This window comes from Cyanistes caeruleus, chromosome 3 (genome assembly GCF_971803275.1).
Source record: "Cyanistes caeruleus chromosome 3, bCyaCae1.hap1.1, whole genome shotgun sequence".
Lineage (NCBI taxonomy): Eukaryota > Metazoa > Chordata > Aves > Passeriformes > Paridae > Cyanistes > Cyanistes caeruleus.
Genome location: NC_141703.1, coordinates 116,443,764 through 116,460,301, shown reverse-complemented (window position 1 = coordinate 116,460,301; position 16,538 = coordinate 116,443,764). Strand labels below are relative to the sequence as shown.

General features: G+C 43.8%; 1 protein-coding gene across 1 annotated transcript; it reads left to right on the top strand.

Annotated features, from left to right (window-relative positions):
* The first annotated feature begins 12,462 nt into the window (after positions 1-12,462).
* On the top strand, positions 12,463-15,328 carry LOC147654494 (endogenous murine leukemia virus Env polyprotein from Emv-2 locus-like). The gene is made up of 3 exons (XM_086883808.1): positions 12,463-12,637; positions 13,142-14,516; positions 15,172-15,328. The coding sequence occupies exons 1-3, from the start codon at positions 12,463-12,465 to the stop codon at positions 15,326-15,328; spliced, it is 1,707 nt and encodes a 568-aa protein (XP_086739934.1).
* Positions 15,329-16,538: the final 1,210 nt, after the last annotated feature.

The window sequence follows — 16,538 nt, the reverse complement described above, 5'->3', positions numbered from 1 at the left end:
CGAACATCCTTCGGCAGAAGCTGCTTTCCCGAGCTTTTGGCAACCGGCAATTGAACCAAGCGTGTCTGTGGGACTGTGCCGGTCCGCGAGCGGGCGGTGGAAAGAGCGAGCGCTGCGGGCAAGCGAATAAGGTGTTTAACAGGCATCTGTCGCGCTAGACATTCAGACTGCAAGTGGAACGTAGCTGCCAGTCGCACTCTTGCTGATTAGTCGCTAGTTGTCGTGTGGAACAAGTACGGCCACGACTTCCTTCTGCTGCTCCCTGCTGCTGCTGCTCTCTGCGACAACAATTGCGCTTTCCCTTTCACTCCCAGATGCAGAGAAATGACATGCGCAGCACAGAAACCTGTCACACCATGGGTGGCATAGGGTGCTGCAAATCCGTGCTTGCGTCAGTGGCAGGGCCAGGCTGCACAAACATACGTTGTCCTGTCACACGTTCTCCTCGCCAGACGCAGTGCAAAAGCTTTCCGCTTGCTTTAAGAGCAAGAAAAGCAGAAGCCGAGACTCCGGATCTCAGAGAAGGTAACCGCAAGAGGCTTCCTTGTGCTGCTACCTGTTGTTACTGCTCTCTGCGGGAGCTCTTGAGCTTTAGAGAGATGAGAAACATTGCCCCAGGGAGAAAAGCAGTGAAGCCTCTGTTCCCAGAGATAAAAGAACTTTTGTTTTTTTATGATAGAGCAGCTCATCCTTGAAATAGTACCCCAAAAGGTGACATGGCCCATGAAAGCAGTTTGGGAAAGTTGCAAGACATGGGAGGGACTTTGATACTGCAAACAGACTTTCCTTTCCTTGGGCGACGAATTGACTGTGTAATAAATATATATTGTGCTATTGGCTTTTTGCAAGTATTAAGATGAATGTTATATGTATAATGTTAGAATAGCTTTTGCTATGTAATTTTCTTTTTCTCCTCTTATAAGCTAGAATTTAAGCATAGGTCAGAAGAATTTTGGATGTTAGATTAGGTCTTACTTCAACAGGAAAGATAACCTCTAGTGAACAGAAGAATGAGGCCCAGGCTACTCAACACTGCTGTCAATGTTTACTTCCTGTGAAAGAAGAAGCCTAGGCCCAAATGAAAAGATAATAAGAGAGAAGATAAAACCACAAAACTAAGAAATAAGCATCCTCTAAAAAGGCGGATCTAAGGAGTGGCTATGTAAAACATTTCCTGAAAAAATTTACATATGCATGAAAGTCCACGTGGCACAATAAATAAAGGGTGTTTCCAAGACACCATGTGTGTTCTTGGCAGAGAGCCAAGCACCCAGCCATTTCAACCCTTTGCTTTATTATCTTTGTCTCCTGTTGTCTTTTTGTTTATATTAAACCTTTTAAAATTTATTAGGAGAATGGACCTTGTTTTTTACAACTGTGAAGTTGAAGACACAGGATAACTCTTTCTTGTGGAGAAGTCTCTATGGCATGGAAAGAGAAACTTCCCTTTATATAGGAACTGATGAAAGACTATTGTAGAGTAGTAACTGATTGAAAATCCTTGGTTTTTTTCTCTACGTTGTCTGTAGAAAAGCAAGGAGATTATGGGGAAGGAAGGAGAAGGTTTTAATTTGATTCTTATTATTCTTTAATTTTGTTAATAGTTTTCTTCATACCTTTTAAGTTCTGAGCCTCTTTTGCCTTCCTCCGAGATTTGTATCTCGCAGCAGGAAATGAGTACATTCTTGTAGTAGGTACACTGGTGATTTTAGCTAGCACTAAACCCACCATATGTGGATGCTTTTGCAGAAACAAATTACAAACAAAAACCTGCAATCAGCCCAATCACCCAACAGTTTTTAATTCAAAATACAGAGCTACACTAATAGGAAGTGGCCTGATACAAGAAAATTAAAGGACAGGTACATAAAGGTTTAAATAGTAGCCACACTTCAGCATGCAAAGAGAGTACTCTGCGTTGTACTTTCACAACTGAAGAAGAGGAAGTAAAAAAAGAAACAAACAAAAAATTGGTGGGGTTAGACTCCACTTCCCTCCAGTATGCAGAAGTTTAAAAGTTGCTCTTCAGAAATTGAACTAGACAAAAAGACATGCATAGGATGTAAGACATCAATGAGGTAAGCAAGAGGTTTGACTGGCAACTTAGGAAAGAAACAAATATGTTTTGGAACGCCCGTGAATCCAAGTGGTGCTCCGACAGGATGTTTGATGCTACAGAGTTGGGAAGGGAGGACTCCTGTGCCAGTCTCCACAGGAGCCAGCAGAGCAGGCCATGAGCAAGGCACAGCCACCAGGACCAGCAGGGTAAAGGTCTTCACAGCCGGAGGAACAGGGGAGGTGGGGGATGTGAAAAATGAGGTTCACTCGCTTTATAAATTATAAAAGGTTTAATATAAACAAAAAGACCTTTAGGAGACAATGATAAGAAATCAAAGGGTAAAAAAGGGTCAGGTGCCTGTCTCTCTGCCAAGACCACACCTGGTGTCTTTGGAATGTTCCTTTTATCTATTTTTGCTGTAGAAGTTTAATGCATTCTTTTCCAAGAACTAGTTTGCATAGCCACTCCTTGAAGCCATCTTTTTAGAGCATGTATCGTAGAAGCTTGATTCCTTCTTTTCATAATTTTATTTGGGCTGGGGTTCCTTCCTCTGCAGGCGGTCAGTGCTGATAACAGTCTGGACCCCATCATCTTGTCCACTGGAAGTTATCTTGCTTTGTAACAGTCAGGACCTCGCTCTAACATTCAGAATTCTTCTCGACCTATACCTAAGCTTGCTAGCAGGAGAAAAAGACATAGCAAAAGCATATAACATATAACGTTCATCTTAATACTTGCGAAAAGCCAATATCACAATATGGATTTATAACAGTTAGACAGAAGAGCTTGGGGTCCTGTGTGATCCCCTTCTCCAGAGGGATGCCCAAACCACCAGCAGATGGCGGCGGGGAGGGGCAAGAGCAGGGGAAGAAGCAGGCGTGTAGCATTCTGGCTGGAGCTGGGCCGGCCAGCCGTGTCAGCAGCAGCCTGTGCCTGGAAGCAGCATTGCCGTGCTGGCTCAGCCTGCACCCTTCCGGGATGCTGCCTGCACTGCGGAAAGAGAAACTAAAGCCATGCTCCAGCTCCCCAAATGTCGAGAAAATGGAAAAGGGAGTTGGAGTCCGGAGCTGTGTGGAGAGCCCCGGCGGCCCCACCCCACTTGCAGCAGCGCCAGGAACACCGTGAGGCACCGCACACCCCTGCCACTACAAAGGCCTCCTCCATCTCCATCTCCGTCCCCAGCAGGAGTAGAGCCACATCTGTGTTACCCCGCCCCGCCAGTAAAGCGCTCATACACAGTGGGCAGAGCCAGCCTCTGCACAGCCTGAAGCACCCATTTCTTTACTGTAAAACAGGTGAGCCCAAACAGCTAGGGAGTGAGGTGAGCAGAGTGAGAAGCAGCAGCATCAGGCAGTGGGGAAAGCCTTTGCCCCTGGTCCAGAGACAAAGGGCTGCCAAGAGAGGAAGTTGGTCCAGGCAGGATGCACGGGTATATGGCCACATCTCTCCATCAAACACGTTCCAAAGGGGAGCTGTGAGAGACACCCCTGAGAAGAGCAGAACAGCTTGGTAACTGATCCATCATCGTTTCAACAAGGGAGAAGTTTTCCTTCTTTCTCATGACCTCGATTTTAAGAGAAGCATTGCTTTTCATCAAGATTTAATTTAGACTAGATAATTACAGGCCTCTGCCAAAGGTTTGTTTTGCTCAATAGCCTTCTCCAAAGGCTAGGAGATTATCCTGTCAATTCAATGATCACTTTGAACTACTGCTAGTGTGGGGGGCAAGGAACTGGCAAACAGATGAGTGCTGGCACTCCCCTGGAAAGCTTCATACTAGGCCAGGCACTTCCCCTCATAGTGAGAGAAATGTATCTCCCAGACACCCTTTCCTGTTTTCTGTTAAACTGTTGCACCCCATTGGTGCATTGTCATTCCACCCTGCTACTTGTATCTAAGTTTCCCCCGCCCCTCTCCTTCCCTATATATACTGTGGTTTTTCCCCAGTTGAAGAGAGCTGCTGTCACTGGCTCCCTTCACTGAGGACTGTGTTATAATAAAGGCCATTTCTTGGTGGAATGCCATACAGCGCTCTAATCGCTCTCTCCGCGTCGTCTGCAAGCTGCCGCTGAGCTGAGATCACTCGCCGGGCAAGGGACGTGCCTGTGCCCCTGAGCTGTCCTTTTCAGGACAGCTTCTTCAGAGTAGTCGTGGCACTCCCTGCCATCGACCCCATCACGGCAGGTGACGCCCAACATGGGGCATCTGAAGAGCCCCGGAAGAAGCGTCCGCCTGCAGTTTTAACTGCAGAGTGTGTTGCTGTTGGAGCTGCCACCCCTTGAGGAGAACCTCTCGCATTCTAGCAAGAGGCAATCCGAAGGGCTGCGACTGGGACCCTCGTTGAGCATCTGGGGCCAAGAAGACAGAAGACAGAAGAGCCCCTGAGGACCGGCCACCAGATGACCACCTGCCCACCACCTTTCCATTGGCTCCATTGGCATCGGCCGAAGAAAAGTTGTAAATTTATACTCTCAAGGGTTTTTTTGGCCTTTCTTATTTCAGTTTGCATTTCGCTGCTGGGTGGGGAGTGAAAAGGATGGGGAATCAGTTTTCTAGACCCAAGCTGAGCCCTCTTGAGAGAGATTTTTACCTCCAAGTTGTGGGCACCCTTAATGCGGGAAATTTTAAGTTTTCAAAAGAGGAATTGGAGAGATCTATTCATTAGATTTTTAAGCATTTTAAAGTTGATTCTAATTCTGTTTAGTTGGGAGATTTTTGGGACAATGTGGAGAGAAAGTTGTACATGGTTCAAGCGGATGGAGATTTTTTTGTTGCTAAGCTTTTTCCTTTGTTTCAAACTATTATTCTTTCATTTGAGAAAGAGGGGAAAAATGTTGAGGGTGTTTGGAATCCCCAGTTAAAACCCCCATCCCCATTAACCTCTCCGAGTGTCCTTAAACCCTCTTCCTTATCTGAGGGGCAGTTGGTGGCTGGACGTAGCCACCAGGCACAGGGTTGCTTCCGTCTCTCTAACACCCCCCCACCTCCTCTCTACCCTTGCCAGGATGGTACTGGCCATGCCCTTCTGGGTCTTTCCTCTACCTTCCTCCCTATGCTTACATACCCAGTTATATCCCCCACGGTTCATGATAATGCTAAAGATGGCGCTGGCAACATGGCCAGCCCTGCCGTCTTGTCTCCCTCACACGCCAGTTTTCCTGCCCTTGTACCTCAAAATGGCCACTTTCCCGCCTCTACCCCTTCTCTTCCTGCCACGCCCTGCTCCTCCTCCCTTTCCACTGCGTCGTTGGGTGTAACCGCGTTAGGCCCTTCCCCATCCACCGGGAAACTCCTCCCCGTTGTGGACCCCAGTCATGCCCCTTCCTACCAGAGCTCCACTCCCGATGTCACTCCAACCTCCAGTCCTCCCAACATGAGGACTGGAAGTCAGAATGGCGGCAACCGGAAGGAAGCCATCTTGGCTTCATCAGATGCTCACAAGCAAGCCAGTACCGGTTGCCGGAAACAGCCATGCACTGTCATCAAGAGCCCCCCCATCCCCACCAGGAGATGAGAGCAGTGAGCCCTCATATTCAGAATCTGAATGTGAAGACCACTGGGCCGAGGTACAAAGGGAAGCCACGCGGGCAGGAGACTCAGCCCTGTCTAAAACAATATTAGCTTTCCCTGTGGTATATAAGAAGAACAGGGCAGGGGCACTCATAAATGTATGGGAGTCCCTAGACTACAGGGATTTGCAGGTGCTGTGCAGCCACTGAGGAGCATAGTCAAGGCTCTCATTTTTTTAAACACTTACTGGAAGCCACCTTTGCAGCCCATGTCATGGTGTCCCATGACATTAAAAATATTATGAACTGTCTTCTCTCCCCATCAGAATATATGCTGTGGGAAAGGCAGTGGAAGAAACATTTTAAGCAATTGGCAGACGCATCATATATGAAAGATGCCAACAAACCTAATTTAACACTAGAGCAGTTGGCAGGAGAAAGTGACTTCTAGAAACCATGGGAACAGGCCTGAGAACTGCCTGAGGCAGCTCTCTGTGATAGATAGAAACTCTTTTGTTCGCCTAAATATATAGATATGATAGAATGCTTTGCGAAATTGTACTTTAGATATAAAGTAGAGAAGGGGCTGAAGGCCACTAACTTGCTGAAGCTGGCATAATTAATAACAGACTAGCAGAAATTCCTGGAACACTAGGACAAGATAAACCTTGAGAGAGAAACAGTGAGAAAAGGTCAGTGGAGTAGGAGTGAGGAAGACTTGGAGCCTCCCTTCTACGACCACAAGAGGGCAGAGAAAGATCATCTAATGACCAGAGACGCATGTGCAGAAACGCCAGAGGAAAGCCACATCATCAGGAGGCCGAAACGAATAAAAGGACAAACACGGAAGCGGGAAGCGCGGCAGCTCCTTGGGAAGAGGTTTTTCCTCCTCCTCCTTGCCGCCCGGCGCCGACTTTGCTTATTGCTGGCTTGCTATAATTAATAAAACCTTTCCTTATATATTTCTTTCTAGTGTATTCATAACAAATTTGGTCCCGTGACTCGGATGCAATCTGCAGGACGGATACTCGGCACCACCGGTGGGCGCCCCCGCTTTAATATTTAGCGGTCCGGAGGACCGGTTCCTGCCTCAGTTGCACCGACGAACCTAAAAGATCTAAGCAATAAGCAAAAGGGAGACCGGTCGACCCCTTAAAATCTGTGCACAGAGTCCGGACGAAGACGCAGGACGCGTGAGTATTACGGGAACCGTTCGGTCGGGGTCGGGATCCCGGATTGTGGCGAGTGGGGTGTGTGTGAGAGGGGGACTGGTCGACGGATTCCCCAAGCGAGTTCGGGCCCTTCAGTAGTGCGGTTCCCATTAGCCCGCGAGGGCGTGGGCCACAAACAAGGGGAAGCGAAAGCGGCTGTGTGATTGAAGGCACTCCGGAAGAATGGGGCAGGGGAGAAGCAAGCACCCTGTATCTATTAAACTTCCACCCGTACCTAGAGATAGTCCGTTGGGTTTTATATTAGAGAATTGGGAGCATTTCCCAGGAACAGAAAATAAGGATAAGGCAAAAATGATTCATTATTGTGTAGAAATACAGGGAGGAAAGGAAATTTCAAGGAATGTATTTTGGCCTGTATTTGGATCAGCTGAAGATTGGGTTAAACAAAAATTAAATTCATGGGTAAGAACAAAGATTCCCTTTAACCCAGAGGAAAGTGCTTATGCAGAGATCCGGGTAGTAAATCCTGAGGCTTTTATATTTAGGTTGACAGAGAATTCGGGGGAGGGGAAGGGAAAGAAAAAGAAACCTCGAAAAGAAGATGCTTTGATAATCCCCCCCCCTCCATTTGTACCACCACCACCACCACCACGAGCCCCTCCCCCTCCGAATCCCGAGGAGGAGGATTTAGACATGCCAGAGGTGGAGCCTATTACCAGGAATAGATTCAGAAGGAGACAGGAGAACCTATTCCCATTGAGAGAGATGCCAATGGGTGGCCCCCAAGCTGGAATAGGATTTATATCTGTCCCCCTTAGTTCGGGGGATGTCAGAGATTTTAAAAAGGAGATGGGGCATTTATTGGAAGATCCATTGGGGGTTGCAGAAAGAGTTGATCAATTCTTAGGACCTAATATATACACCTGGGAAGAATTACAATCTATTTTGAGTATTTTATTTACGGCAGAAGAGAGAAACATGATTAGAAGGGAAGGAATGCGCATCTGGGATGCTCAGCATGCCCAGGGACCACTGGCAGATGTAAAATGGCCCCTTTCAAAATCCCCATTGGGATCATCAGAATCCAGCCCATAGAGTACACATGCAGGATTTAAGAACTATTATAATTCAGGGAATTAGGGAGGCAGTCCCAAGGGGTCATAATATTAATAAAGCATTTAAGGAGAGGCAAAAGAAGGATGAAACTCCTACAGAATGGTTAGAAAGACTAAGAAAGAATTTTCAATTATATTCTGGAATGGATCCAGATACCCAACTGGGACAAGCACTGCTTAAAGCACAATTTGTGGCAAAAGCCTGGGAGGATATTTGGAGGAAGATAGAAAAATTGGATGGGTGGCAAGATAGAAGTTTGGATGAACTTTTGAGAGAAGCACAAAAAGTGTATGTTAGAAGAGAAGAGGAGGCTCAGAAGAGGCAGACTAAAATGATGGCGGCTGCTGTAAGAGAGAGTAGGGATCAAACCTGGAAAGGGAAACAACAGAGACCAATGAGAGATTCAAAAGAAAAACAAAACGCTAAAACTTGTTTTTACTGTGGAAAGAAAGGACATTTTAAAAGAGAATGTAGGGTAAGGATCCAGGATGAAAAGATGTTCAAAGAAGACTAGGGAGGTCAGGGGCTCTTTTTTTTAGGGACCCAAGACCACCCTAAAGAGCCCTTGATAAAGCTAAAAGTGGGTCCCCAGCACCAAGAAATAACATTCTTGGTGGATACTGGAGCTGAGAGATCAACCATTCAGTTTTTACCTACAGGATGTAGTATATCTAAAGAAACTGCCACGGTAGTGGGAGCAAAGGGGGAACCCTTTGAAGTGGGGGTTATTAAAGATGTGATAATAGAATCAGAGTCAAAAATTGGGGTGGGAAATTTTTTTATTAGTACCAGAAGCAGATTATAATTTGTTGGGACGAGATTTAATTATTGAATTGGGAATACATTTAGATGTAGTTGATAAGGAGTGGAAAATAAGATTATGTCCTTTAAGAATAGAAGATGAAGAAAAAATAAACCCAGAAGTGTGGTATACACCTGAGAGTGTGGGACAGCTGAAGATAACCCCATTCTCGGTTACTATTAAAAACCCAGAAATTCCAGTCAGAATAAAACAATATCCCTTGTCACCTGAGGGACGAAGAGGGTTGAAACCAGAAATTGACAGATTGTTAAGCAAGGGACTATTAGAACCATGTATGTCACCTTTTAACACACCCATACTGCCAGTAAAGAAGCCAGATGGGACATAACGTTTGGTACAAGATTTAAGAGAAATTAACAAACGCACAGTAGCACGGTTCCCCGTAGTTGCAAATTCGTACACGTTATTAAGTAAGTTGGGGCCTGACAGTTTGTGGTACAGTGTTATAGATTTAAAAGATGCATTCTGGGCCTGTCCTCTTGATGAGGCTAGTCGAGATTATTTCGCTTTTGAATGGGAAGATCCAGATACGGGGAGGAGACAACAACTGAGATGGACGGTATTACCCCAGGGATTCACCGAATCCCCCAATTTATTTGGGCAAGCATTAGAACAGATTTTACAGGATTATCAGATAGACCCAAGAGTGACCTTGATACAATATGTGGATGGCTTGCTTTTAGCTGGGAAAGAGGAAGAAGACGTAAAGAGAGAGAGTATTAAGTTGTTAAATTTTCTGGGTTTAAAGGGATTGAAAGTATCCAAGGCAAAGCTCCAATTCGTTGAAAAAGAGGTAAGATATTTAGGTCATTACCTTAAAGAAGGAAAAAAAAAAGATAGATCCTGAAAGAGTACAAGGAATTTTATCATTACCAATTCCAAAAAATAAAAGACAGATACGTCAAATCTTGGGATTAACAGGATACTGTAGACAGTGGATTGAAAATTATAGTAGCAAAGTTACATTTTTATATCATAAATTGACACAAGAGGGATTAATGAAATGGAGTTTAGAAGATACAGAAAAATTCCGGGAGCTAAAAGAAAGTTTAATTCATGCTCCTGTCTTGAGTCTCCCAGATTTAAGGAGACCTTTTTATTTGTTTGTAAATGTGGAAGATGGAATTGCCTTCGGAGTTTTGACTCGGGAGTGGGCAGGGAGAAAGAAGCCGATAGGGTATCTATCAAAGATCTTGGACCCCGTGAGTAAGGGCTGGCCAACTTGTTTGCAAGCAGTAGCAGGATGTGCCCTGCTGGTGGAGGAAGCTAGGAAAATCACCTTTAATAGCAATTTGAAGGTAATGTCCCCCCATAATATTCGGGGTGTGTTACAACAAAAGGCGGATAAGTGGATTTCAGATGCTAGACTTCTAAAATATGAAGGAATTTTAGTTGAGGCCCCAAACTTAATATTAGAAACCACCACTTTACAAAATCCGGCTGCATTTTTGTATGGAGAACCCGAAGGCGAATCCCTGACACATGACTGTATAACTACAATTGAGGAACAAACCAAAATTAGACCTCATTTGGAAGCAGAGGAATTAGAAAGCGGAGAAAAGTTGTTTGTGGATGGGTCCTCCAGAGTAATAGAAGGAAAGAGGAAAACAGGCTATGCCATTGTACGAGGACCTGATTTGCAAGTCCTAGAATCAGGTCCATTAGACAAATCTTGGTCAGCCCAAGCTTGTGAATTGTATGCAGTATTAAGAGCATTGGAATTATTAGAAGGAAAGGAGGGGACAATATATACAGATTCCAGATATAGTTATGGAGTGGTGCATACGTTTGGTAAACTGTGGGAAGAAAGAGGTTTAATAAATTCCCAAGGGAAAGATTTAGTCCATCAAAAACTCATAATTGCAGTATTAAAAGCCCTGAGAGGGCCCAAAAAGTTGGCAGTGGTTCATTTGAAAGGACATCAGACGGGAATGGACTTGAGGAGTAGGGGAAATAATGCCGCAGATCAGGAGGCAAAACGGGTGGCATTACGGACAATGGTCCTAAAAGAAAAAGGGGGGCATGAAGAAATTATGGAACATAAGGATAGTGATTTAAGAAGTAAATTTACTGAGGAAGAGAGATTAAAACTCCCAGAGACAGGAGCGATAGAAAACTCAGAGGGGAGATGGTTCCTTCCAGATGGCCGAGAAGTACTACCAAAAGCCATAGCTCAGAGAATATTAGAAAAAATGCATCAAAGGACACATTGGGGAGCACAAGGACTAATCGATTATTTTGCAGCAAAGTATATGAGCACAGGTATTCGAGACTTAGCTAAGCAAATTACTAGAAGCTGCCTCCCATGTTTAAAAACAAATAGAAAGAATCTCAGAAAATTACCTTATGGAGGGAGACCCTTAGCAAAAAGACCTTTTGCAAATATTCAGATTGACTTTGCAGAACTACCAAAGGTAGGGAGACTTAAATATCTCCTGGTCCTAGTGGATCATCTCACCCATTTTGTAAAAGCTTTCCCTACATCTAGGGAAACTTCACGAACAGTTGTAAAGGTGTTATTGGAAGAAATAATTTCCAGATATGGGGTACCAGAGACAATAGACTCTGACAAAAGTCCCCATTTTACATCAAAAATAACTCAGGAGGTGTCGGAGGCATTAGGAATAAAGTGGGAACAACACACCCCTTGGCACCCTCCAAGTTCTGGGAGAGTAGAAAGAATGAATGGAGAAATAAAAAAACAACTTACTAAGCTAGTAATGGAAACAAAACTATCATGGGTCAAATGTGTTCCATTAGCCTTTCTGAATATTCGAACTCAGCCAAGGGCAGATTAGGGAATTTCCCCTTTTGAGATGTTATATGGTATGCCTTATAATATAGAAGAAGTTCAAACACATCCAAATGTAAGTGATCAGTATATCAATAAGTACTTAATAAAATTAATGAAGTATAAGAAGGCATTGTGGGAAAAAGGAATGCTAGCTCAAAGACCACCATTGGATTTTATATTACACCAAGTACAACCCGGAGATTGGGTGTTGATAAGAAGTTGGAAAGAGAACCCCCTAACACCAAAGTGGGAAGGACCGTATCAAGTCCTGCTAACAACTGATTCTGCAATCCGAACTGCGGAGAAGGGATGGACACATGCCAGTCGAATTAAGGGACCTGTGGAGCCACCAAAAACTAATAACTGGGAAGTGGTTAGCCCGGCTGGGGACCTGAGACTTAAAATATCCTGAAAAAAAAAAAAAAAAAAAAAAAAAAAATCTGAAAATTATTAATCTGCTTAGAAACTTATGAATAGTAAACTCCATAAAGGCTTTTATATAGAATATAAGATACCCCCATCTAGTAGGGAGGAAATATATAATAGTAATGTTAAAATAGGTTGTGCTGTATGCCAGAATTGTTACCCTTTTGTTTGTTTTAAAAGTATAGTATGTGAAGAACATTGGTGGACCCACTGTCATAGAGGCTACCCACCGAGAGGGGTGTGTAGATTTTGCTACATTGCCCAGAGGAGACTCACCGATTGGGCCTTAAGAACCAAAACACAGGCAGGGGAATTTGAGAAAGGATCAGAAAAGTGGTGGGCCATTTACACAAAAGGAGTCAATTCCTTGTATTATTGTTACCATCCAAACGAACCTGCACCTTTTGTAATAAATATAGTAGCTGGGTCGTGCAGACGGTGGCTCCAGGAATTGAGGTGTGATACCCCTTTAGTAAAACATAGAAGTTGGGAAAAATATATACAAAGAAAGAATAAAAAAAGGAGTAATCTCCCTCCTGAAGAATACTCTTGCTGCCGAGACGATGGTACACCCCGTGGCCCGAGGCAACCGGGTCGACGACGGGAGAGGCAGAGGAGTAATAAACTGTGGAGGGAAACACTCCAAAATACATGGGACCAAAAGGTCATGGTCCTGGAAATGCCACAAGAATGGGAATGAGACAACCCAGCAAAATAATTTATGGGAAGCCCAAATTGGTATTTTACAAAAGAAAAGCCTCTATTATAGCAAGGGAAGCCAATGCTCATTAAAAAGGTCAGTAATATTTATAATTTTAATTAGCACATTTAACATTTGTACAAGTAAGACTCATGAACCCTTTAATTGGTCCTTAACCCAATGGGAGGACCAGGTTATTATTCTATCACAAATTACCTCTGGAGCCCCTAGCTTTCAAGTTACACTAGACTCTCTCATTAAGTGGAAGGGTATTAATTATTTCCCACCTGGGCATAAGGTACTATACATGTGCCCAGCTTCTAATCCAGGCAGAGGGTATTGTAATTATCCCGGAGAATTTTACTGTAGATATTGGGGCTGTGAGACAATTTCCATGGGATGGAAAGTACAAAACCCAGATAAGTATCTAAAGGTTGAACGGGGTCCACACGGATGTGTAAAGCCCTGGATAGGCCCCTCAGGGGAGATAACATATATTGGAACTTGCAAATTTCACTATATAAATATTACACAATCCCAAGATCCTGGGTGGTTATTGGGAAGAACCTGGGGTCTCAGAGTATGGGAACCCGGAAGGGATCGGGGGGTGCATATACTCATAAAGAAAGAGGTAGTTCCCCACGACTCGGGATCTGTTGGACCAAATCCAGTGGTGTGGGGAGTAGAAGACCCTAAAGTAAGGGATCAGAATAACCATTCAGAAAAATTAGAAAATAACACCCAAGTATTAACCACAGTAGAGACACCCCAAGAATATGGAAACAAAGCTCTTTGGAAAATTCTGCAAGCTACCTTTAAAGTATTAAATGATACACATCCAAATTTAACTAGAGAATGTTGGTTATGTTATAACATTAATCCACCCTTTTATGAGGCCATAGGCTCCATAGCAGAACCAAAAAGAGTGAATGGTACCAATCCTGCTGCTTGCTTATGGCAATCAGGAAGGGAAAATACTCCAGGAATAACATTATCTCGAGTCACTGGAAAAGGGAAATGTGTGGGAAATGTGCCCCTAGATAAGAATTACTTATGCCAAACAAAAATACTGATTAATGACCCTCGCAAGCCAGCTCAGTGGCTGATTCCAGCACCTAATACTAAATGGGTTTGTAACACTTTAGGAGTAACCCCATGTGTTTCTATAACAGCCTTTAATGAAACTTATGAATTCTGCATACAGGTCATAATAGTTCCCAGAATTATTTATCATTCTGAAGAATATGTGTATACACAATATCAAAACCCAGAACATCATTTAGTGAAGCGAGAACCCCTCACAGCACTAACAGTAGCTGTATTGCTAGGCATAGGAGGGGCTGGATTAGGAACAGGTGTAGCATCTTTAGTAAATCAGCACCAGGGACTCAGAGAGCTTAGAATTTCAGTAGATGAGGATTTAAGAAGAATTGATAAATCTATAAAGGATCTCACAGACTCCCTAGACCCACTGGCTGAAGTGGCCTTACAAAATAGAAGGGGATTAAATCTATTATTTTTACGACAAGGAGGCCTTTGTGCTGCCCTTAAGGAAGAACGTTGTGTACATGTAAATAAAAGTGGAATAGTAAGAGAAACCATGGCCAAATTACAGGAAGGACTGAAAAAGAGAAAAGAAGAACAAGAAATGCAACAGAATTGGTATGAATCTTGGTTTAATTACTCCCCCTGGTTAACTACTTTATTATCCACCATAATGGGGCCCTCAATTTTACTAATTTTAGTACTTACTTTAGGCCCTTGCATTCTTAATAAAATTATTAATATCGTAAAAAACAGATTAGAAGCAGCACACCTTATGTTAATACATGCTAAATATGAGGCCTTAAAGGGAGAAGAAACAGAAGATTATTTAGAATTAAGTAAAAAAGAACTACAAAGATTCAGCGAACAAAAGTAAGAAATAGAAAAAGGGGGGGGTTGTGATAGATAGAAACTCTCTTGTTCGCCTAAATAAAAAGATATGATAGAATGCTTTGCGAAATTGTACTTTAGATATAAAGTTGAGAAGGGGCTGAAGGCCACTAACTTGCTGAAGCTGGCATAATTAATAACAGACTAGCAGAAATTCCTGGAACACTAGGACAAGATAAACCTTGAGACAGAAACAGTGAGAAAAGGTCAGTAGAGTAGGAGTGAGGAAGACTTGGAGCCTCCCTTCTACGACCACAAGAGGGCAGAGAAAGATCATCTAATGACCAGAGACGCATGCGTAGAAACGCCGGAGGAAAGCTACATCATCAGGAGGCCGAAACGAATAAAAGGACAAACATGGAAGCGGGAAGCGCGGCAGCTCCGTGGGAAGAGGTTTCTCCTTCTCCTCCCTGCCGCCCGGCGCCGACTTTGCTTATTGCTGGCTTGCTATAATTAATAAAACCTTTCCTTATATATCTCTCTTTCTAGTGTATTCGTGTATTCATAACACTCTCCATGATATTGCCAATGCTGCAATCTCTGACATCTCTTCTTGTCACCCCAGGTAACAAGGTGCCAACGCAGTGCTTCACTAACATTAAGCAAGGGGCAAGTGAGTATTTCATTAAATATATAGACAAGCTGAAATTGCCATTGAAAAGCAAATAGAGTGCCCAAAGGCACAAAAAGAATTGTTGGTAAAAATAGCAATGGCCAATGCCAACATGGAATGTAAAGCAGTTTTACAGGCCCTCCCACCTGACCCTGAACCAACCATAAGACCAAATGGTTGAAGCCTGCGCCAAGCATGTCTCCACTTCTACCGAAAACACAGTAGCCCTTGCGGGTTCTAAAGGGCTGGCAGAAAGGATATCCAGTGCCTATGCAGCTGAAATGATAAAGGACTCAAGCTCAAGCCACTGTTTTAACTGCGGCAAGCCTGGACACTTTTTTAAGGATTGCCCCGAGAGACATTTTTTATAGCCACCCAACCACCAATGGTTACCCAGACCAAACTGGCATTAAGGAAACTTCAATCAGAGCATGGGACAGCCCCGTGCACTGACATCAAATCAAATGCCGCACCACTCCATCCCTCCTGCAAAAACTACCATCCCGCCTCCATGGGGACTTAGGTCACAGGTGCAGTGTTTGCTTCAGCCCACACAGGAGAAAATGCCAAACATACCAGCCAACATTTTCTCCTTGTGTTTGCTACCCTGGGAGTCCCAGAACAAATAAAAACAGATCATGGGCCTGCTTACACCTCCCATAGACTGAGAGATTTCTTCAGCCAGTGCGGGGTGAAGCACGCCACAGGCATACCTCACTCTCCCACAGGGCAATCAATAGTGGAAAGGACACATCAGAACCTTAAAAGAGTCCTTGATCAGCAGTGGGGAGGAACAAAGATCATTCTTCCCATTGAGAGGCTCTGTAAGGCTCTGCATGTTATGAATTTTTTAAATTGTTCACCTACAGAGCCCGACCCCCCTGTAGTTCTACATACCCCTGTAGAAGTATGGCACTTCTCTAATTTGACCCATGCCAAACTCACAGAGAGGTCACCAATGCGGATCAAGGATCCTGAGTCACAACAGACATCAGGACCTTTCCCATTGATTAGCTGGGGGAGAGGGTATGCTTGTGTGTTAACACCATCTGGTCCTAGGTGGCTCCCAGGGAAAAAAATAAAAACATACCTAGTCCCTGCAAACCCTTCTCAAAACACGACCAAATTCTAAAAAAAAATCCCACCAAATCTCCACTAATTCCCACAAAATACATGAAAAATCCCTCAAGATCCCTAAATCGCCTCACTATCCCACAAAATTCCACAAAAATCACACAAAACCTCCACAAGTTTCCACAAAATCTAAGAAAAATTCCTCAAAATACTTCAACTCTCCTCAAAACCACACAAAGTCCTTGAAAAGGCCCACCAAATTCCACAAAAATCCCACCAAATTCCCTACATCTTCTCAAAACTCTACAAATTTCAAC

Excerpts from the sequence above, each read along its gene's own strand:
- LOC147654494 (XM_086883808.1), top strand. The coding sequence starts at position 12,463 with ATGGTACACCCCGTGGCCCGAGGCAACCGGGTCGACGACGGGAGAGGC. Across the intron at positions 12,638-13,141 it reads TTTATGGGAAGCCCAAATTG|ATCCTGGGTGGTTATTGGGA; the intron begins GTATTTTACAAA and ends CACAATCCCAAG. Across the intron at positions 14,517-15,171 it reads CAAAGATTCAGCGAACAAAA|ACAAGCTGAAATTGCCATTG; the intron begins GTAAGAAATAGA and ends TTAAATATATAG.